Source organism: Manis pentadactyla, chromosome 11 (assembly GCF_030020395.1).
Source record: "Manis pentadactyla isolate mManPen7 chromosome 11, mManPen7.hap1, whole genome shotgun sequence".
NCBI classification, from domain to species: Eukaryota; Metazoa; Chordata; class Mammalia; order Pholidota; family Manidae; genus Manis; species Manis pentadactyla.
This window is the reverse complement of record NC_080029.1, coordinates 39802180-39824712: the sequence shown is the minus strand read 5'-3', so window position 1 is coordinate 39824712 and position 22533 is coordinate 39802180. Positions and strand designations below refer to the sequence as shown.

At 33.3% G+C, this 22533-nt stretch overlaps 1 protein-coding gene across 8 annotated transcripts in view; it reads left to right on the top strand.

Annotated features, from left to right (window-relative positions):
- SLC38A6 (solute carrier family 38 member 6) overlaps positions 1-22533 on the top strand; it is a 70847-nt gene that overhangs the window by 16458 nt on the left and 31856 nt on the right. For 4 of the 8 annotated variants that reach the window (XM_036919402.2, XM_036919392.2, XM_057488399.1 and 1 more), the window contains 3 exons: positions 7363-7415; positions 10282-10321; positions 20347-20425. The exons of 1 other annotated variant lie outside the window; for it this stretch is intronic. In XM_036919402.2, coding sequence (XP_036775297.2) covers positions 7363-7415; positions 10282-10321; positions 20347-20425 — 172 coding nt within the window. The remainder of the gene's footprint in view (positions 1-7362; positions 7416-10281; positions 10322-20346; positions 20426-22533) is intronic. 3 more of the 8 variants (XM_057488401.1, XM_057488396.1, XM_057488397.1) reach the window with 3 other exon arrangements.

Genomic DNA, 22533 nt, shown 5'->3' with positions numbered 1-22533 from the left:
CAGAAGGTATTGGTTCAGAATAAAAATTAGTTCAGTTTCGGATTGTGGACTGTGAAGTATATCTAGATGGACAGGTCCTAAAACTGAAGCCTAGGATGGAGGTTCATTCATTCATTCATTCATTACTCCTATATCTACTAGGAATACAGAGATAAATAAGACTCACTTTCTTCCCTGAAAAAGCTCATATTCATAGCTCAGAGGGGAAATAAATACATAAGCCAATAACATATAAAGTAGTGTGATAAGTGTAACAATTTAAATATATGCAGAACAGTGATAGTTCAGAAGAGGGAGTGATTTTCCTTGTCTGGAAACAGGGTGAGGGTTAGTAAATATTCCTGGAAGAGTGAGCTGGAAAGGAATTTGACTAGCAAATGAGGGAAGAGAGAGTATTCCAGCATATATAAGTACATATTGTATATTTTATTCAAGGTACCAAAAATAGTTTACTATTATTCATGCATAAGGTACAAAGGAGAAAATGAAACTAAAGAGACAGACGTGTGTCATATGCTAAGGACTTGGGAGTTTTTGCTGCAGCAGTGAGAAGCCACTGCAGTGGCTGAGAAGAGTCAAGACAGGTACTGGGTTTCACCAGTTGCTTCCAGAGAATTTGGGTCCTTCTGAGAGCCCACTGAGAAAGAGAACATAGTCCCCTCTCTTCTTCCTAAAGTAAGGTTACAACTCTTGAGGATTTTAATTGTTGGCAGTGATGAGGAAATAAACAAGGATCAAAATGGCCCCTTTGTGCTTCCCTATTTTGTTTTTTTACTTAAACCCTTTAGAGCAGTGATTCTCAACACTATCTATTGCAATGCTCCTTTTGTTAAAGAAATATCTACATGCTCCCTTTACTATCTGAAGTGTAATTCCTGTATGTATTGTAATCTACCTGTGGTGGGCTGAATAATGGCCCCACAAAAGATAGTCATATCCTAATTCATGGACTTTAATTGGTTTTGCAAGAATGATTAAGTTAAGGATGTTGAGACAGGTATTATCCTGGTGGAATCTAGACACAGTTACATGTATCATGGAGGGACGTAACCGAGGAGAACGCAATGTGACCACAGAGGCAGAGATAGGAGCGATACAGCCACGAGTTAGAACGTGCTGGCCATCACCAGAACCTGGAAGAGACAAGGAACAGATTCTCTCTAGAGCCTCTGGGGTGAGCATGGCCTGCTGATGCCTTGATTTTGACCTTGATTTTGAACTTCTGGCCTCCAGAACTGTTGAGAGAATAAATTTCTGTTGTTTGAAGCCACTCTGTTATAGCAACCATAGGAAACTAATACACTCCTTAATATATAATGTAATGCCATATAGTAAAATTAAGGAGAAACAGAAAGTAAACGCTGTTGGTGGTGATGTGATTTTTCCTAAATGGCAAGCAGTTTTGGCTAAGTTCCAAGCAGAACAAGTTCCAAATAACACAAAACATGTATTTACATGGTAATTGTATTCCTGGAAAATTTAGTATATATTCAAACCATTAACCATTGTTTTCTTAGCATCTGTCAAACTGACTCACTTTATTTTTATTTAATAAAATCTGGATATATGGGTGATAAATGAATGGAGGTATTAGAGCTACAGAAGGGTGCTATTTTAAAAGTTCTAAAATCAACATGTAAGGCAAAAAATTATGTATAGTCAAACTCACCTTTGAAAATTTCTTATATAGTTTATAAAATAGTGTGTTCAACATTTACATGACATGTTGGATGCTAACATACCATTTGTTAGTAAAGCCAAGTGCCTTTGCAAAATGTTTTCTTTTTCTCCCCATTGTTGGTGTGGGCACCACATAAAGGATGTGGATTGCTTTAGGGTCATGATGAGTCCCATTCAGCACTGTGGATGCTCTCACCATTAGAGCACACAAGAACTGAAATGAACTGAAAGACAGTGGATTTCTAATTCCCACCTTGGTACTTACTGTGAGCATTTGCTTACTGTTCGGAATGATAGTCAGCTGTCCAAACTATATAATTTCATCTTTTTTTTTTGATTATTGAGAATAGTTCAGTAGACCCACAATTAATTGAGCTGATTCTGTAACTCCATCTTTGGTGGATTGGTGTTCTTGTCTTAGCCTTTTTGCTAATGAGTAGTTCTCAGCTGAGCTTGATTTTTCTCTCCCAGGGGCATTTGGCAATGCCTAGAAACATTTCTGCTTGTTACAGTTGAGGATAATGGGGTGTGAGGTGTTCCTGGTATGTTGTGAGTCGGGGCCAAGGATACTGCTAAACATCCTGTGGCACACAGGATGGCCCCCCCACAAAGACATTTCCAGGCCACAAGTGTCAGTAGTGGCAAGCTTGAGAAACCCTCTGCTAGATCATGTGCGTGCTGTGCTCATGCAGTGATTCATTCATATTGTTTGCCTTGACATTAGAGTAAGTGCTTCCTGTAGCAGAAGCTCAATTTTTTGTTATTGGGCTCTAGAGAAGGGTGGGTGTGAGTATCAGCAGGGTCAAACATATTTTTTAATTAACCTTTTATCAAAAGTAATACATGATCATGTGTGTATGCACTTATTCTGGAAGACTTGGAGCAAGTCCCCCCCATTCTTCCCCACATCTAGTTCCAGTTCCCAGAGTAAGCAACATTTTGAGTTTTTGTTTTTAGTTTCTTTGGCAATTACCTTCCTAAGTCTGAATGCTCTTCTGTTAGGTATTAATTTAAGAGATTATATGTTGACACTTCATTAAGAAAGGTGAGGATTTAGCTCAGGTACCCTAATCCTCCCTTCTCCCTTCTAATTTTCATTAATTTGTATTCAGTAATTCTTTCATTATTCTGTAACTCTAAATAACACACTTGAAACCTTTATTTTTGTCCTGTGGACTTTAGACAGCATCTCTTGACTCTCTGCTGTGTTACGTTAGTGCTTCTATCCTTTCTTTTCATCTGTCCTGTTATTTCCCATAGTCTTCCTGCTGTACCTTACACTGCCAAGGTTAACAATATTTACTTTGTTTTGTAATCATCTGTAAGTTGTTCGTGTTTTATCTATAAGTTGAGTCTAAAACTTGAAAACTAATGAATAGTACTTATAGGATATGACTTTGTAAATATTGTTCACTGTACAGCCAAGCAGTATATTGGGATCCTAGAACTTCTTTCTGTGCATGCAATATCACAGGCTCTACGCCATTTGAAAGGAGAATGTTCCTAGTATTCTTACATTCTTTTACTGCATGCAGTGATCTAAAATCATGCCACATTTAGTTCGTATTTTAAATACATATTAAGAAAGTTCAGAAGTAGTGATACAGTTGTGTAGTAGACAGTCAGTAAGTGAATGACCTATCTGACACTATTAGGGAGAAAAAAAGGCAAAAGGAAAATGATGGAAAACACAAGAAAGAAAGGAATTTTGAAATAATAAGGGTACATTCCAGATGACCAACTTTCTGAGGGTTGAACTGTATTTGAATGACTCATGTCCCTCAGTCCGTATCCAAAGATAATATTGCTGCTGCGGAGACTTCGGCTTTGTACTGTAACCAGAGTTTATTAATTGTCCTATTTCATTGAGGAAAAAATGCACAGCAGACAGAACACTGGAGTAACTAGCTGGAAATATTCCACTGCTTTATGGGAAGCAGCTTTCCAAATGACTCCTATGGAGGCCAAGCTCTTGGTCCAGCCAAAATAGCACTAAAGTGTGCCTTGATGGTACATTAAAGAAGAAATTTTCCCCCAATTTACTTGTTAAGATTTGTAGCCTTTCTGCCCTCCTCAAAAACATAGCATTGATTATTTTAATATCAAATAATAATATCCTAAAATAGGTTGCTAATGACTGCTTTCAGTTATTTATTTAAGGATTGTGCCAAGTACTGCCTGTATGAATTCCTGTAAAAGACTGAATTAATTTCATAATTTTCATAAGTTATTCCTGTTCTGTAGGAATATGCTATTAATGGGACTGGCATCATCATATTTTATATTGATATCTGTCAAAACATCATTCACTTTATGAGTGAGGTATTAAAATATTGGTCATATGAAAGAGCAGGAAAAATATCCCTTATAAGTAGACCAAGTGATAGCACCAGACAGATTAAAAATTGCAGCTTAAATAAAACCTATCAACTATTTGGTGGAGGAAGAAATGGAACTATTCAAGCAATAGGGCTTTTTTAAAGTTCCACCACCCCATTATAGACATAGAATATTTGAATTTCCCCCACAAAAGGAAGAAAAAGAACAAAGACTACATAATCATTGTTACCATTTGTTTATAATTCATTCCACTCTTTTTTCATGTTTTACTTTATAGATAATATTTGAGTCCTGTTTTTTTCACTTAATACTGACATTTTTCATATTATTATAAACATAGTTTTTAATGGGTGCATATTATTTTCTTAGATATACCTACCATACTTAATCATTTTACCATTGTTGAGCTATTAGTTTTTTTTCAATGTATATAATGCATGGTGAGTATCTTAATGAATATAATAATTTCTTTGATTTTAGTCTTATTTCCTAAGAATCCCAGTTCCTAGGGGTCAAATGTTATAAGTATTTTAAAGGTTCATTGTTCAAATTGTATTCCAAAAGTCAGTACCAGCTTACACTTTCACTTGCATCTTAATTGCCCTAATGACAGAACAGAACTTTAGAAGTATTTCACTAGTGCTTTGGTTTAAATGTTATGATGATCCAGAAAACCATTAAAAAGTGAATATGTGGAGATGAAACATTTAAGTTGGCTGACTATGTACACATTTTAGTTAAGCCTCAATATTAAGCCAGAAGCCATTATTCATATTCATGATGTCTCTCAGACATGAAAAAGTGCTTCTAATTATTGTAACATCAAAGAAGTATGATGACAGTGACAGAACTGAATGGCTGGCCAGACCTGTTGTGGTGAAAGATAGAGTTAGGATCTGAACATTGTACTCAGACTCATCTAAAAGTCTAGGCCTTTTTGTCTCTGAATTTGGGTTTTGCTGTATTTAGAGATAATTTTATAAAACTAGAAAATAAAGCAAGTTTGAGTTTGCTAAAACGTATGCCACTATTGTCAGAAGTTGCAATTATTACTGCCTTCATTAAACTGTTAGTTTGATTATAATTTTTGGAATAGTGTTTAATTACAAAGCTAAGAATGTTTATTTATTTAAATTTAGATAATTGAGTTACCAATTCTTCTTTTGGAATCTTTCAATACTTCGATTTTTTTGTTTATGGGGAAGGTATTTGCTTTTCATGTTTACTAAATATGCAATCTATACTTGCTTTCTGCTGTTTAAAAGTAAAACAAACCCTAGTCAAACTTTCTGATGAGTGTTGTCTTGATAACTTGCTCACTGACTGATATAAAATAAGTCATTTTAAAAGCAAGTTATTTCGTATATTCCCTTATGTATCATTGAAAAGCCTCCTTGATTTTAGTTCTTGAAAGGAAAGTTTTTCTTAAGAAAGAACAAATATTCTTAACTGTAATATAAAAGTGATGCTAAAAATGCACAATGATGTTCCTTTAATCTCATAATGACAAATCAGAGACTGTCCAGTTTTGGTTCACATTCACATAATACATAACAAAATTACCTTCTCAATGTCAAATTAGATAGAAGCTAGCATTAGAGGATTTTCTGGTTTAATATGTATGTGGAATGTTAAATATAAGGAATTATGTGCCTGTATAACATTATCACTTAATTATGTCTAAGAATATTAAAATGAACAAATAAATATTTATTAATTAAAATAATTTTTAATTTTTGTGATGACATTTACTTTAAAATATGTGTATTTGAAAAAAAATAATTTTGGCACTTCACATGAGAGTGAAAAATTCCAGAACTTAGTTTTATAACTCTGCTTTTTTTTTTTTTTTTTTTTTTTTAATAATTATTTTTTATTGAAGGGTAGTTGACACACAGTATTACATTACATGAGTTTCAAGTGTACAACACAGTGGTAGAACATTTATATACATAATTCTAGGTTCCAGCTATCACCCTACCAGGCTGTTACAATATCTTGACTATATTCCTTATGCTATACCTTACATCCCGGTTACTAATTTATTATAACTCTGCTTTTTAATTTTGTGTTCTAAAATATATCCAAAATCTACCCCATAATGTTATTGAAATCACTCATGTTAAAGCACAGAGTTTCCTCCTTATAAGCAAATTATGTGTCCCAAATTCAAAACTAATTTGTCCTTATTCATCATATTTAGCAGTATGTAAGTATATTCTTAAAAATAGCTGTATGATCCAAAAATTTCTTAGTTCTTTGGTCAATTCTGATAATAAAGTTAAAATTTTAAATGTGTATTTGGCAAAACTTTGTTTAAATTTTTGTTCTTAATTAGTAAAACTTTTTTTCCACATTGCTCTGTTTCCCTTCTGACTTCGTGGTTGTAACATGTAAAGACTATCTATGGTTTTTAAAATGCTTATTTTTACATACCTGTTGGTCTTGTTTATGAAAGTGTAGAGCAGTTTTTTGTTAATTGCAGTTTAAAGAAAACCTATGTACATCTTGAAAGGATATATTAAAATCTGCCTTCAGAAATTATGAGCCATATTTTTGACTCATACCTTGACTCAGTATGTGTAGCTATACCAAGACTACATCTGCTAGTCTGCTTCTTTTTAATATAAGCATCATAAGGTTAAATTCTTTTCAAACTATAGAATTATACAAATGTTTTTACTTTGCTTATTTTTACCAGTGGCATCACCAGTCAGAGCATGAAGCTATATGGGCTAAGGACAAATTTGGTTCTTTTATGAACCATTTAATTTTCATATTTTCTGTGACCACACTTCTTGAACATTTGGAGTGAAAATGTAATTTCGTACTTTTTTATGATGAAATAAGAAAGTTATACCCTATTACTTGTGGGACAATGGTATTGTTTGTATCACGGACATATTATTATCACTCTTGGTAGCCTGGAGAAGTGAATGTCTCTGTAAGTATGATACAACTCCCATAATTTAGCTAACTTTATTTACATATGCGGTTTTCAGAAACGTGCCAATGAAAACTAAACATTTGGACAGTGTAGTGTGCAAGTATGTTTAGTAAGAAGTGGGGTTATTCTTGAGTCATTATTCCCTTTGATTAATGCAGTCTAGGTTGTTGTTAGGCGAACTGGGAATTTGCTAAGCTCTACTTATTCTAAGAGGATTCTATCCTTACAAACCGTAAGTCTTCCAAAGTTCCCAAAAAAGTGGTTACTTCTGCTTTAAATTTAGTGTGACTGCATATCCCACAGCTATAACATAGTAGTGGAATAGCTTTCTTTCCTTTAAGACTTGGCACACAAATAGTTTTGTGTAAAAGTAAAATGATAATTTCTCTTAACAGCTGTGACATCTTATGAAGATCTTGGACTCTTTGCATTTGGATTGCCTGGAAAGGTGATTTTTTTTTTTTCCTTGCTGTGTCCAAAATCCAGAGAGGCCTTTTTTCTTTTCATTTCTTCTTTAAAGACAAGCATACATAAGAGAAAGAAATTAGGGGAATCAAAGGAATTGAAAGTGAAGAAAGCAGAACGATGGGAGCAGGAAGAAAAAGAGAAGAATTTTATCTCTCAATACATCCTTCCTTAAAATCCATCAATAAATTTAATTCAACACTTCGGTCTTAGTATTTTTTACCCTAATGAAGGAGAGCAATGACTTGAAAGATTTTAAACCACTAACAATAGCCTGTGTTTATTTTTCTTCATTAATTTTGATTGTATTCCTCATAAGACAGGAGAAGAAAGAATTGAAATTAGAACATGACTATTTACAAAAAAATAATTAGACGATCTTATCATTTAAGAGCTGAGCAATGCTAAAAGATTAGCTAGCTATCCTGTCATTTATAGGTGAGAAAATGAAGGCTCAGAGAAATGAAAGGGCCTATTTGTTCACAGTTACTTAAAGCTAGTATTACATCATAGAACTCCAGATTCAAAAATCTTCTGCCTTTCTTGCTCAGTAAAAGAGAAATAAGAACATTATTTATTGCATATTCATTTGTGATAGGCATACTAAACTAATTAAAAGGTGGGGGAAACACTGTCTTCTTCCACAGAAGACCAGGAGTTAAATATTTTTGTTAGTGCTGTAGTACCTTTTATTTCCGAAGAGCTAATACGCTTCTAAAATCCATTTTCATGTTGGTTCCAAGCAGGACTTTTTTTCTTAATTTGTATATCTATTGTTTGTGTTGTTTGCTTGTGTATTTTGTTTTTAACCTAAAAGAATACTATATTTGCAAATGGCTAAATTAACTTCAAGAAGTGAATCTAGGAGGAAAAGATATAGCTATGTATTAGGGGGGAAAAACATGTATTTACATTTAAGTAAAGTTTGTTTTTAAAGTACAAAAGGGAATACTTAAATCATAATATGTAGTCTCATGGTTTGGACCTAATCTTAATAACCTGAAACTTGAACAAAATGTAGAATATGTTACTTGAGGTTAATGGGTTTTGTTGATTATCTCTGGTAACAATTTCTGTTTCCTGAAGATTAGGATGTTTGCTATAATCATAATCAATTTCCTGTATCCAGTTTAACCAAGGAAGGCGAGGAAAATGTTATTAAATAGGAAAATTCTCCTATTAATTTATTATGATCTATAAACATGACTTTGCACATCATCACTGTTATTTCACATTAGCATTTCCTGCATTCCTTGTATAGCAGAAGAGTCTAAAAGCATGAATTGCTGAGATTCCCTTTTTCCTAAAACTCTGGAATAGAGTTGCATTATCATTTTAATGTATGCACCACTTCTTAGTAGGCAGGCACACAGAGGATTCTGTATATAAGGACTCATTTGTTTGCTTGCTTTTAAAAATACTTTCATTTCCAAAATTGGGCTGGAACTTTCTTATTTCCTTCTTTCCAGATACGAAATAGATATGGATATGACAAATGATAGGAGAACATTGTTCTGGGAATTAAGTATTTTTGAAATGTTAATAAGTATTTAAGGAAGACTTTTAAAATTGTCGATAAATTGATTTATTTACTCATCAAACAAAGATTTATTGCCCAAATACCATGTGCCATGCACTGTACTAGGTGCTGAAGAGATAGATTGATTTTCTAGATCTTAAATGCTTAAATTTGGCCAAAATAAAAAGATAATCATCAAATTGATGTTACTGCTTTTTGCAGTATATTGAAAGAGAAGATCTCCAAATTTTATGCATGGATGACAATAAGTATCAATTGCATATGAAAGTTTACAAAAGTTCGAAGTAATCTTTTCATGAATACCTGTGATATTTTGGAACTAATTTTTAAATGGGTTGATATGGAAAGGTTTTTCTAGAAAATGTTAGAGTGGTAATGACTACATCTTCAAAGACATCTTGCCAAATTTTCCTATCATTAGCCTTGCTCTGCAGACCCGAAGGCCTCTAGGTCTCAATAACAGATTGTTTCTGGGATAGGCAAATGCTGTGTCGCTGATGAATTCCTAGTAGAGGTGGGTCTCAAGGTGATCTGTTCCCAATCCATGTAGGACTGAATGATCGTAGAAAGCTAGTTAGCTCCAAACATATATCCAGGGTGCAGAGCCACCAAAATTTGAGTGCTCAGAGGCCCTACTGGAAGCAGAAAGTTTGATCATTTCCTCTGAGTAAATCTGATTACCATGAATGAATGAAGTGTTGCCTTGAGTTTCCCAGAAATCTTGTCTTACTACCTCCTATTGTTTTAAACTAAGCCCACTTCCTATTACTGAGTTTGAAACTTTTTGCTTAAATTTTTAGATCTGCATATATGTGGGTTGTAGAGTTTTCTGTGCTCGACTTTATTAATCGCCAGGACAGGAATGTTCAGAGGCTGTTGTATGCCAAGCTAATACGCTCAGAAGACTGAATCATTTCCTTTTGAGCAATACAGCATAGGCGCAGCACACCTCAGGCTGTCTCAGTCTGCCACTAAAGCAGCAAGGGAGAATGAAACCAGATAGATTCAATTTTAATTTTCTGGTACTTTGATAACCACTGATTACGAGCTTTTTAACACTTTTAACTGTGTAGAAATGACTGCCAAGAGAAGTTTCAGAAGTGTTTTTTATAGTAACCATGGAGCTATTAAAGAAAGCCTTTTTATGTAATGATTATTAGCTTTATATATTACAAATGGCTGGTGAAAATTACTTTTCAATTTCTCTTCTGCATCTGTTTTTTAGGAAAAGTTATTGGATTTTAATAAAATACTAATCTTTTTATATTATTTCCCCTTTCATCTTCTGAATACATTTGTTCTTTTGTAGATGGTGGTGGCTGGTACCATAATAATTCAGAATATTGGAGGTAAGCTCCAATTGAAAGTTTACTGCTTACGCATGGATGTAATGGAAATAATTTCCTCTTTGGTGTCTTGCCTTACTAGATTTAGCTGGGAATATGAACCTCTGTAGACATAAGTATCTTCAAAAGCTCTGTGTGGTGTTCTCATTAGTTTTTTTTTTTTTTTCCTAAGATCTTTTTAGTAGGACAATAACTTCTAAATTCAGTTCCAGCTAAACCCTTGATTTCAATCTTGTTATTATTTCAACACTCCTCTCTGTGATGGCAGTGAGGTAACAGTTTGGAAAACCTCTCCAGGTGAATCTAAAGTATTTCCCCTCTACTTTTGTTCTAATCACCCCCATTTGTGGATAATGCTTTAGAAGGAGTGATATTCCATGGGCTGTGAACAATCAGGTATCGGCAAGCAATGTCCTGTTGTAACCAAGAAATTTAAAATGACTAAGTGGTTTAAAAAACAAACAAACATGAGACAAATAAGAAGCATTCTCACATTTATTTTGTGTCTTGTTCCCACTAAAAAAGATCCCAATATTGAGAACCACGCAGAAACAAAAATTACTGTTTTTAAACAGTAATTGTATTTGCTGTTTAAATACAATAAATGTATTAAATACTTAAGTCCAAAATATGGGGATCATGTTTGTATATGTTGTAAAGAATTTATTTAGTACTAAATAGAGTCTTAATTTTCTTTTTCATTGACTGGAGTGCTAAATAAATGCTGTTAGTGTACAGGAAAATACACAGAGAAGGTTGACATGCACTTCGGACCTTATACAAGACAGTATGGTCAGAGGAATTTTAATCTTATTTCTTACATGTAACAGTCCAAAATAATTTAGAGATGACAGTTTTAATAAATTTCAACCCTGATATTCAAGAGAGATATTTCACTATATTGTTCAGTTTACTTGTCCAGATCCCATCTTTAATAGGTTTCTTGGCCAAGGAAAAAATTAACATTCCAACAATAAACTGTACTTGCCATTTTTTTGGAAATCCTGAGCATTCATGTTGTAATTCTCTGAATTTTCATGGAAAAAAAATGTTGAATGAGGAGAATGCTTTCTTGGATGCCATACCAAATAATTTCTTTTTAACACACACAACTCTGCTCTCCACACTGGAAGGCAGTAACCAGTCTCCTCTTTATGAATCTGCCATTGATTTTAAGATCTTCCCTGGAATAATTTATTTTAGCAAATATGTATTGCTTTAATGTTCACTCATGATGTCTCCAATCTGAATTTGTATTTTCATATTTTCATTCACTCATTATCCTCTCTATATGATTACTAATAACCATCACATTTTGTTTAGAGTAGGTTGAACTATTGGTGACTAGTTTATGCACAATTTTCAATCCAGGAATTTGGATCCAAATTTGTGACCCTAGCAAAATGCTCTTGTTGTATTCCCTGTATCCTTCCCCTCATCCCTTCCTTGTTTTCTAATCTTGTATATAATTTATTGTGCATGACTCTATTTTAGCACCTGCTGTTACTGGATTGAAGCTATCTCTGTATATGCTTTTCTTCCCCACTATATTGTAAGCTCCTCCAGGGCAAGGATTGTGTCTTGTTTCTCTTATACTTTAAGAATCTAGCACAGTACCTGGAACTTGATAAACCTTTGTTGAACTGAATGGAGCCAAATATAATTTATATGAGCTATTTCCAAGGGCTTTTTGATATTCTCATAAATTTATCAAGAAGAAGAGAAAAGGGTCTGCTAGACTGATCACTAGCGTTAAATATCTGAAAAGCTGAACATGAAACAAAAAAGTTACTAGACTAATTCAGTATTGTTGTGGAGGGCAGAACTGCTTGTAATGGGGAGAAGTCTGCAGTGGTCTGGTTGGTCAGTTGTCAGAATGTTCTAGAAAGGATTTCTGCATTTAGTCGCAAATAAATTGTCAGTTCTCCCAACTCTAAGTTTGCTGAGTTGGTCTCTTAGTTTTAAAACCCTTTTAAACAAAAGTGACTTAGAAGCAGTCACAGCAATTTTTTATGTCCCTCAAATTCAGAGAAGCTGATAATGCTTATTTTAATTCATAGAATAACGTTCTTATGATTTTCTTCACATTGGTTAAAAGTTAACTTACTGAGAACCCACTAAGTAATAACTGAAACATATTTTCAGAACTTACTTCTTTTGTTTTAGCCACATGTGCATAAACCATTCCTTTATTATAATAGAATTGGAAGCTTGCTCTTTTGAGCAGAACACTGGGTTGGTCAGGTACTTGAATTCTGTCTACTCCAGCCTCTGCTGGTAGCCATGTATCTTGGGGAAATCCCTCACATGTTCTCCGTTTCTCTTCGTTAAATTGCTGGGGCTAGGATGGGAAGCAGGGAGTGTAAAGTCTCTTCTTACCCCAAAATTCAAATTCAAACTTGGCCCTTTGGGAAGCATGCTAATTCCTTCAAAGCACTGAAATATTTTTTATTACAGAAAAGTACAGTGGTGGGGGGTGGTTATACTTGGTTCAAAAGATAATTTGTTCTTTTTTTAGATATCTTTAACCAATCAGCAACTACTGCTCTGAAAGCTTTCATAGATGCAGTTCTTTGTCAGAAAAGGGGAACCTCATTGCTTGGAACTACCCTTTAGTGCATCCACTGAGTCTCTGAGGTTAAAGTCTAGGAACTCCAGCCTTAAAAAGTAGTTTCTTGATGGACATAGGTGGGGTCTGTGGGAGTCCTAAACAGCTACTAGACTATGTGTGCTTAAGAAGAAGCAGTATACTTACTTGGGGGGATCTTTAATATGTTGTGCATATGATGTAATATTATTTCTTCAAAATGCATTTTGACCTCTTTATTAATTGGAAATACATTGGATATTTATAAGATGATAGGAAATATATAGCATGAAATTGAATTTTGACACTTCTTACATGACTGTCTGCATATAATATAGTTCAGATAGTATTTTTTTGCAAGGATGTTCATTAATAGTATAAATCATCCTAGTTTTTGCAGTGATTATTCAGAACTGAAAAATAATGTAAAAGATTCTGTTTAGGTCAGGTATCCTACTAGACATTTTAATTATCCTCACAGCTCCTTAAGCTAGATGATATCCCCATTTTGCAGAGGATGAGATCAGTACTCAAAGGAATAAATAACTTGATTAACTTTACCCCTTAATAAAGCTGGGACTTAAACCTTGCTCCATCTGTCTACTTCTAAAGTCTTTATTCTTTCTGTAATTATATAGTAAATGTTTGAAAAGCTGTGAAAATATTTAACGTTGAGGATTCTTAAAACTCCTTGGGGATGCTTGTTTTCTTTACCTGACATAGTTTCTGGTAGAGAAACTCAATAAATACTATTTGTTGAATGTATGCAAGAATTAAAAAAATTCTTAAAAGCCTCAGAGAGACAGTTTTATATACTATATAAATATATACTATAGAAACTTGAAAGCTCATAGAATGATTTATAGTTTGGAATTATGTAAAAATGAAAAGATTGAAAGTATTGGGGAGAGTTAGATCTTATTTTTATAAAATAGAAAATGAAGTTTTTGAAATCTACTGTTTTCAGATTAGGTAATCATATCTTAGATTAATGCTTCCTAAGTCTTTTGTTCTTTGTAACATTTAAACATTTCTCAGTTTTCTTGGAATTCTATGCCCCTGAAGAATTTATGAGAACATTAGAACAGAGAGATCTTTAAAAGGAAAATGATCATGAATTGCTCTTGAGCAATATTTGTTCCATGGATCTTTCAGTAAAGACCCAGTTTACTTCCTACATCTTCATATTCCATTAATCTAAGAAATTTACTCATTAATTTATGTCCTTAGTACCTAGAGCATAGTAGGTATTTAGTAAGTTAATATATTTATTATAGGAAGAAAGGAAGAAATAGGAGGAGGCGGTAGAGAAGCCAAAGTCAGTGACCTGGGTTGGTACTCCTTTTAGGAGGAAAAGAGTTTAATCAACTGGGAAAGAGAAGACAGCAGAATATATAAATGAGCATATAGTTTTTTTTAGGAAAGAATTTACTGTCAGAACTTCAAAAAAATATTTTCTTCCCAAGATCAATCAGGCACCAAATATTAGTCATAGGCCACTAATGTGATCTAAGAAATTGGAAAAATCTACTGTCTTTGAATAATCTCTGAACTTTATGATAGAAAAGAAAACCTGACTCACTAAATTCAGCACTCTTATCCTAAGGTTATAGAAACCGTTGCCATTGGAAAGTGGAGAGCAGTATAGCAAAATACTACTTAAAAACAATTCTTGATCTCCTCCCAACACTAATGAATTAGGGGCCTGAAATGGGCCAGAGCTACTGAGAGCCCCCAGCTGCCCATTTCCTCAGGAGCTAGAGTGATGCTTGCTGAGAGTCATTGCTGCTGGGACACAAAGTCAGAAAAGAGGCATCTGGAAGTTTTACTATTTAATACTGTTACAAGCAAGAAACCCTATGCAGAGTTTGAATTTAGTGGGCTACCAGTGAAGGATTAAGAACTGCAATAGCAAACAAGTATAAGTAGTTTCCATCTAGTTCCTCTAACTGTTGTATTATGAGATTCTTTTCCTAAAAGCCTGAGGTTTAAGTAGTTAGTTTCACATTCATTTGGACTCTGACATAAACCATTCAGTAGGCTAAAATATCCCTAGAAATCAAACCGTAAACCCCAAATCATCTTTAGTCAAGCTAGAGAAAGTCCTATTAACTCTTACAGGAATGCGATAACAGTGAAGGTAATTAATGTTATTTCTGGTTTCATATCTCACCCATCTCAAAATGCAGAAAGATTGAGTGGCTCCTAGGGGTATGTTAAATTTTTATTTTGCTCATGTAAAAAATGAAGAGTACTATGGTTAGTATGTTCTTTCCTTACTTGTTTAAAGCCCAGTTCTTTAAAGGAGATTGAAGATTGAAATCACTGTGACATATTGTGAAAGGAGAACGCTAAATAGTAGTAGTCTTACTGAAACTCCTGATATTGCTAGAATGACCCAGATTTTCCAGTCTGGCACAAATGTACAAACATACTCTAGCAGCCTTGATTAATATCTCAGTTTGGGAATCTAAGTTTTAAGAGGAATTCAGCAGCCATTTTATGTATTCAAGCAATGCAGTTTGTAAATTTCAAACAGAAAAGTATAGATCATTTTCAGTTGAGAACTATAAAAATTTCAAATTCTCAGTATATTTTGAATTCATTGTTCAATATTAGATAAGTTAGAAACTATTTGAAACTATTTGGTTTTACTTTCTTCCTGTACCTTTTTTTTTTTTTTTTTTGGTACAGTGAAGTCTTTTCGAGCACTAGTTTGCCTTGTCTCTTGGGAAACGGGTTGGGCATGCTGTTACAACGCCATCTGCTGGTCAGCTCATCTGTAGTCAAATTGCAGCTTTCTTGAGCCTGAATATTGTCCAGAAATTCTAGAAAGTGCCCTGCCTTAGAATAGGAGAGATATAGGAAATTTGGGAGGAGAGTCTTTTCCACAAGTACTTCCTTTGACAAAATTTACTGGTCACACTGTCACAAATTTTAAAAGGTTTGAAAAATAATGTATTTCTTAGAAATAATTTTTATTGAAATTTAATTATAGGATTCCCAGAATAGTAAATATTCTGGTCATTTTGTGTGCAAATTTGAGGTCTTGATAAATTATAAATGTATTTTCCTTGGGTTATGGTATAAAATGTTCCTCCAAATATTTTGACATCCATTTGTGCACAAATTAGGGAAATAACATTGTTTTCAGAGATTTAAAAAAAGGAAAATTGTGTGTGTACTATTTTGAGTAGAGATAACTGTCAGTGGCATTTGGACATTTAGTAGGAATACCAGGTTAGTAAGACACATTGAGTAGAATAAAACAGTTGCGACCCATGACTAAAAACATGTTCAAAGTAAAATTCAATCTTTCTTAGAACAGAAAGGCAAACATTATTTTCTCCCATAGTACATCTGTTTAAGACTGCCGACTAATCCTTTAAGAAGTTGCTGAACTTCCTCCCAAGTGGCTGAAAACCTAATTCTGTTTTAAAAATAGCTGTATGTAATTCTATCTTCATATGTGTATTTTAAGTGTTTGACAAAAAGGATAATTATTTTTATAAACTAATGAGTTCTTAGGCCCAAATTTCAATTGAGGCTTTGTTTTTTGGTTTTGTTTCTTTATAGAAGTCCTGGGAAAAATAGTCTGTAAGGGCACAGGGTTTGTGGGAAGAGAGATTTGTTTTCATTTTAATCTTTTTTATATTTCAGTGTAGTATTAATATCTCATATATGCAAGAGTAAGAAACTTTCTCTTTTAACTACAATAATAGCTGTAGATGCAGTAGAATTATAATGGTGGATGCAGTAGTGTCCTATCCTTAGCTTGTCTGAGGAATCTTGGACTAATCACTTCACCATACCAGCTACAGGACTGAGATGAATTACTTTGCAAATATATCTCAAAGTGGAATGAACAGTGTAAGTGTTTTTAAAGCTTCTAACTAACGTTCTGTGTTATAAAAATGTTTTATTTTCTTTGAGCCTAACTTAAACTCAGCATTTAAAGGTAATTTGTTGTTTAAATGCTGATTAAGAAAAAGAATAATTCCAGGGAGTCATCATTTTGATAGACTTCCCTTATTTTTCTTCACTATGGAGGATTTCTTATTCACTTTACTTTGTGCTTTCCCATAGCATAATAGTTAATCGTGCCAAAACCTCATGCCAGGCTGGCTCTTTCCACTGTCACTAGGTTGGGCAAGTTACTTCTTTGTGCTTCCATTTCTTCATATGTGAAATAAATAATGTCTACCTTATAGGTTGTGGTGAAGGTTAAATGAGGGCATAATTTGCAAATCACTTAAAATACTGTCAAGCATATAACAGGCATCCAAAAGCCAAATTATTTCACTGTTACCCTAGTTTTGTCCCACCTAGTCCTTTCCCCTTTTCTCAGATATCTCTCCTTGCAACCTCCATGCTCCCAACTTATGTGTTTCTCTTTTATGATTAGATCAACCAGTATTAATACCTTACTACTTGCTATTACTTAATCAAATTTTACTCTGTTTTCATCATTCCTAATATAACAGTTTCTTCTCCACATGGTTTTTAAAGAATACTTTCAACTTAAGTGTTTTGATGAGGTTGACAGCTTTTTTTATTCCCTTCCCAGGGCAATTTCCATTAAATGAGTTCCATTAGTTATGTTTAAAATGAAGGAGAAAAGAATACCTATTTAATTAATGTGGTGAAGCTAAATGATTTGTAATAGTTGCATACCTGTCATCAAGGTCTGTCTTCTAGCACTAATTCTGGCTTTGGTGGTGTGGAGGCCAAGGCCACTTAACTATACCCGTGGCCATTATGGATGACCTTGTTACAGTTGTTAATTCAGAGTACAGCATGGTGTGTCGTATGTTAGGAATCTATGCTGTGTATCGTTGTCAGCAAAAATCATTTACAAATTCTTGCTTATGGCCTGTCTCTAAGATAAGACTTTAAACACTTCCTTATGTCATTAATAGAAGACATGAGACAAAAGGTGTGACAGGCAGCTATTTGATCTAGTGAACCTTTTCGTTGAAAACAATGGATATATGAGCTTTCCTATTGATACTGTATCTTTAAAAATTTTCCAGTTTATTGTATTGAGCTTTTTTATATGAATTTAGTTAAGATATATTTTCTAACAATGTGTATTTGGCAACCTTTTTTATTTCCTCTGTGTATTATACATAATATAATATATGTAATATCCTGTGTATTATACATAATATGTTCAGTTCTTACAGAAAAGCTTACCTGTGGTTAGGAAAAAATAATTTCATGAAGAGGTTGGTGTCTTTCTTTGTTTTGCTTGCTTAATCAGTAGGGTTTTCTCCCCCATCGTGAACTCTGTGGTTTCGTAGCTTTTAAAACAAACACCAGCATTCTATAAGAAAGAAGCAGTGTTTTGCTGGTTTTAGTATATCTTGTATGCTGAGATCTTTTTTTGAGAAAGAAACATATGTTTGCTGAGTTCATGTTTCTTGAAATATACATGATTCTTCAGACTGGAATCTAATGAAATAGGACTCCCATTTGAAAACCAGAGTTAAGGCTACAACAGAGGATAAAAGTGATCAAATGATTAGCCAGGGGCTAATAGAAATTCTGAGAAGAATGACAGATTGTATATTAGAAAGAAATATGATCTTGTATTCATTGAAGCTTTTTACAGCTAAAGATCTAAAAGAAATAATAGAAAATTACTGAAAGAGATGAATGTCTGAAACTTTAGAAATGCATGTGGTGTTGGATTAATCCAAGCGAGAAACACTGATGGGTGGATAGTAAGTTATATCATGTAGGAAGTCTGCATTCCTTGTTTTCAGGGTACTTCTGTCTCTTTTTTTTTTACTTGCAAGATTAATATTTAAGTAGCTGTAGGCCAGCTTCAGAAAATTCAGTTCATGATTTTCATCATCACACCATATGTGTATGATTCTTCGGAAGAGGTGAAATATTATAAACAGAGACCCCCAAGTCCTTGAGTACGGAAGGTTAATCTAAACCTTCCTTCTGTTCTGCACCAAATTGATAGGATTTTTCTTCGAGAGAGTATGAACGATATAAAACACCTTTTTTCCCCATAACTAAAAGAGTTTGAAGAAATGTACTTATACTTAGGAAAAAGTAATAGTCATAAACTAGAAAGTGTACATATACATATTTTTATTATGGAGAAATGATTATTTACTTAACTGTTCTAAATTTCACTTTGCCTAAGTATATGTTATTTTACTAAAACAATTGAGAGTGTATATGTTTGTGTGTGTAACTCTTGTCTAATTTATACACAAACTAGTAGATACCTTTTTTTCTCTAGGTTTAAATAGTCACACAGCACTGTACAATAGCTGAGTTCAGCTGCTTTTAAATGTATTAAACTATTTGAGCCTTTTAATCAATTTTTCCCCAGATTTTTGCCATTCAGACTTCGCATTCATTTGTGTTCTTAGTTTTTGTAGGTCCAAGGAGAAAGTGAAATATTTCCTCAAATATAATTAAGTAATAAATTAACATGCACAGAGTACATTCCTTATTCCTCACAGACATATTCATGTTGGCTCTTTTTAAATATATTCTTATTTCTGGGGGAAAAATAAAATATTACTCTGCTAACCTGAAGTTCTGACTCCAAATCATTCTGAGTTTCTATATACTTAAGCATTTAAACTTAATTCAAGTGTTTTCATATAAATGAGTTCTATATTATGTAACCCATATTAAAACACATCCTAACATATGATGGAAGGTTTGTAAAATCTTTTTTTTTAAGCTACATAAGAAATAGGATCATTATTAAAATGTTATAAAACTAGTTATTTCTTGGTCCCTGTCAGATAAAAGCCTCAGGTTTTGATTGCATAATACAGATGAGCCCTGGTAATACAATGGAATAAAAGTTGTAAGTTTTGACACTTTGATATACTTAATGGTTTCCATGGAATCTTTTCTAAGTTGTTTTGGGTTGCTTTAAAAGTTAACTCATTATGCATTTTGTTTTTGTTTTATAAAAACATGTATCCATAATATGTGGTGGGGGAAGAGGTAACAGAGAAAGGAAGAGAGAGACTTCTGGGGAGGAGTCTCTCTCTGTTAAGAAAAACAAATAATCAAAGTTATTTAACTACATTTATTAAACTTCTGTTTCCATATCACTTGTTGGTAAATTAATTTCTAGTGCCTTGGACAGAGTTTTTGCAAAACTTCAAACAAAACTTCATTTATAAATGGCCTATAATCAAGACACTTTCTCATGCATAAATAGTTTGCCTTGGACTTAGAAGGTAAACAAAAGGATACTTAAAGAACTCAGCAATTATTGTCCTCTACCAGTTCTTTATCTCCACTCCTGGTGTACATATACCTTTGAAGACAGTGCAGTATGAGTTAATCTTCCACCTGTTGTCATAGCCCTAATGAATATCTTTGTTTTTGGATATTCTTTAAATGGTTAAAAATTATAGAATTTTAATAGGAACTCTTTTTATTCTTTTTGCAGCCATGTCGTCTTATCTTTTAATTATTAAAACAGAGCTTCCTGCTGCTATTTCAGAATTTTTGTCTGGAGATTATAGTGGGTAAGAAAAACTATTTCACAGTATGTCCATTCATTTACGAACTCAATTAATATTTATTAGGCTCTAGGGGGAAGTAAAACAAACTTAGTCCCTGCCCTCAAGACACTTACAAATTAGGCAGGGGCAGAATAGTAATAAAGAAGAAAACACTCAGCAGACATTTATTGATGATCCATTACTTACTGTGGATTCATTGCATTACTTACAAAGCACTGTGCTGTGAACCGTCTGAAGCACCAGGTATAATCCTTGCATTCTTACAGGGTATGATAGGGCAGGACAGGTATGAGCTAGCTCTTGGAGAACAGTAAGGAGAAATTTCTAGGGATATGAAAGATTGCAGTGGGGGATGGGGAAAGGCTGAAAGTACTGACAGTCAAGGTCTTAAACAAAGGAGGGAAATGGATAATATTACTGTCACTGCTCAGCAAACCATAGTGAGAAAGATGAATCATAGTAATCAAGTTACAACCATACTTAGGTGAGATTCCTACTATAAAGCATGATTTGAACAAACCTTATTTGCAAGGATTTCATTGTTTCATTTTCTGTTTTTAAACAATATTATAAATAGTGCCAAACCACATTATACCTCCTTTTGTCCTTTCTTATTTTAAAAATACTATTGACTTATTTCTTTTTAGTGGGGAAAAACCCAATTAACTATACTTTTCCTTTCACTACAAAGAATACAAAATTCTGAAAAAAACTTGGAAAGACAATAAACCCTATTATTGTCATCACATTATTTCACAACTTCTAAGCAACACAAAAATCTGCCAGACTTTTAGGTTTAAATATTTGGTTATTTTATTTCAATATTTGAAGTTGTTCTAGAGTGCGGGGCAGAACAATTTGAAAATTTAGTTTTTAGCTTTTATAACTTGGCTTCCATGAAAGAATTTTACTTAAGACAACTGCAAATACATATTTATAGGAAAGTATGGTAACTTCAGATCTGAATTATAGAACCATCAAGAAAGCATGGTTGAAAAGGTTAAGTAGAAGTCCTTAATGACTTTTCATCATTAGGAGATACTGTGCCTTTGTATAATAATTTAGGTTTATAAGGTTTCCACATTCATTATCATATTTGATACTCAAAACTACCTTGTTTTATCTACAGATTTTCTAGTTACTTTTAAGTTCTATTCTTGTTTGATTAACAATTGCTATAAGAAATAGCTATGTGAAATTCACTTACATTTGCTCTAAAATATTGAGGACAACTTCTGTTACTAAAAAAATTCCATGTGATACATTTCTTTTATAATTTAAGGCTAAGAATTCAAGGCAATAAGAGGTAGAATAAAGAATGTTAGAGTAAGGAAACTTGTTCTACCGTTTCATATGAAGTAAACTTATTATGGCTATCCAACTTAATGTTGAGCCTTAGGTTTCTTTACCTGGTGTAATGGGGGTCCTAGTATTGTCTCCTTAACAAAGTTGTTGTGATGATCGAATAAGATACATATACACATGCTTTTAGATGTTGATAGCATACTGTAAATGTGAACTAAGAAATTCCATAGTGTTGTATGTCAATTATATCTCAATAAAAATATTATTCCAATAATGATAACTGTTAAAGGTGGTTTTTTCCCCTATTTGCTGTGACTGCTCAGAGCCAAATTTGAATGTATTCCAAAAGTAATAACTGTGTTAAAGATAGTTTTTTTCCCTATTTGTTCTGACTGCTCAGAGTCAAATTTGAATGTACTGTATATTCTCTGTTAATCCTGATAGTTGTCACATGTGTTTTCCTATTTCTAGGTCCTGAACTTGGTGACTTCTATTTACATTTTTTTCAATTGTCATGTCTTTATGGAAAGAGGAGGGGTAAAAATACATACAAAATTTTAGAAATAAGTTTGTATGTGACAAAACTGTTATTAAGCCTTAGGTCTTCTTTCTCTAAGTGATAATTTTAGTTTAATTTTATAAAATAGCTTAATTTTAAATCAATTGCCACTTATTTTGTTGGGCTTTTTTTCTCCCAATTTGTTTAAAATAGTAAAAATTCCCATCTTACTCAGTTGATAACCATGTTACTTTTATATGTAAGAAATAGATTTTCAAACTGTATACTTCAAAATACTGTGGCAAAT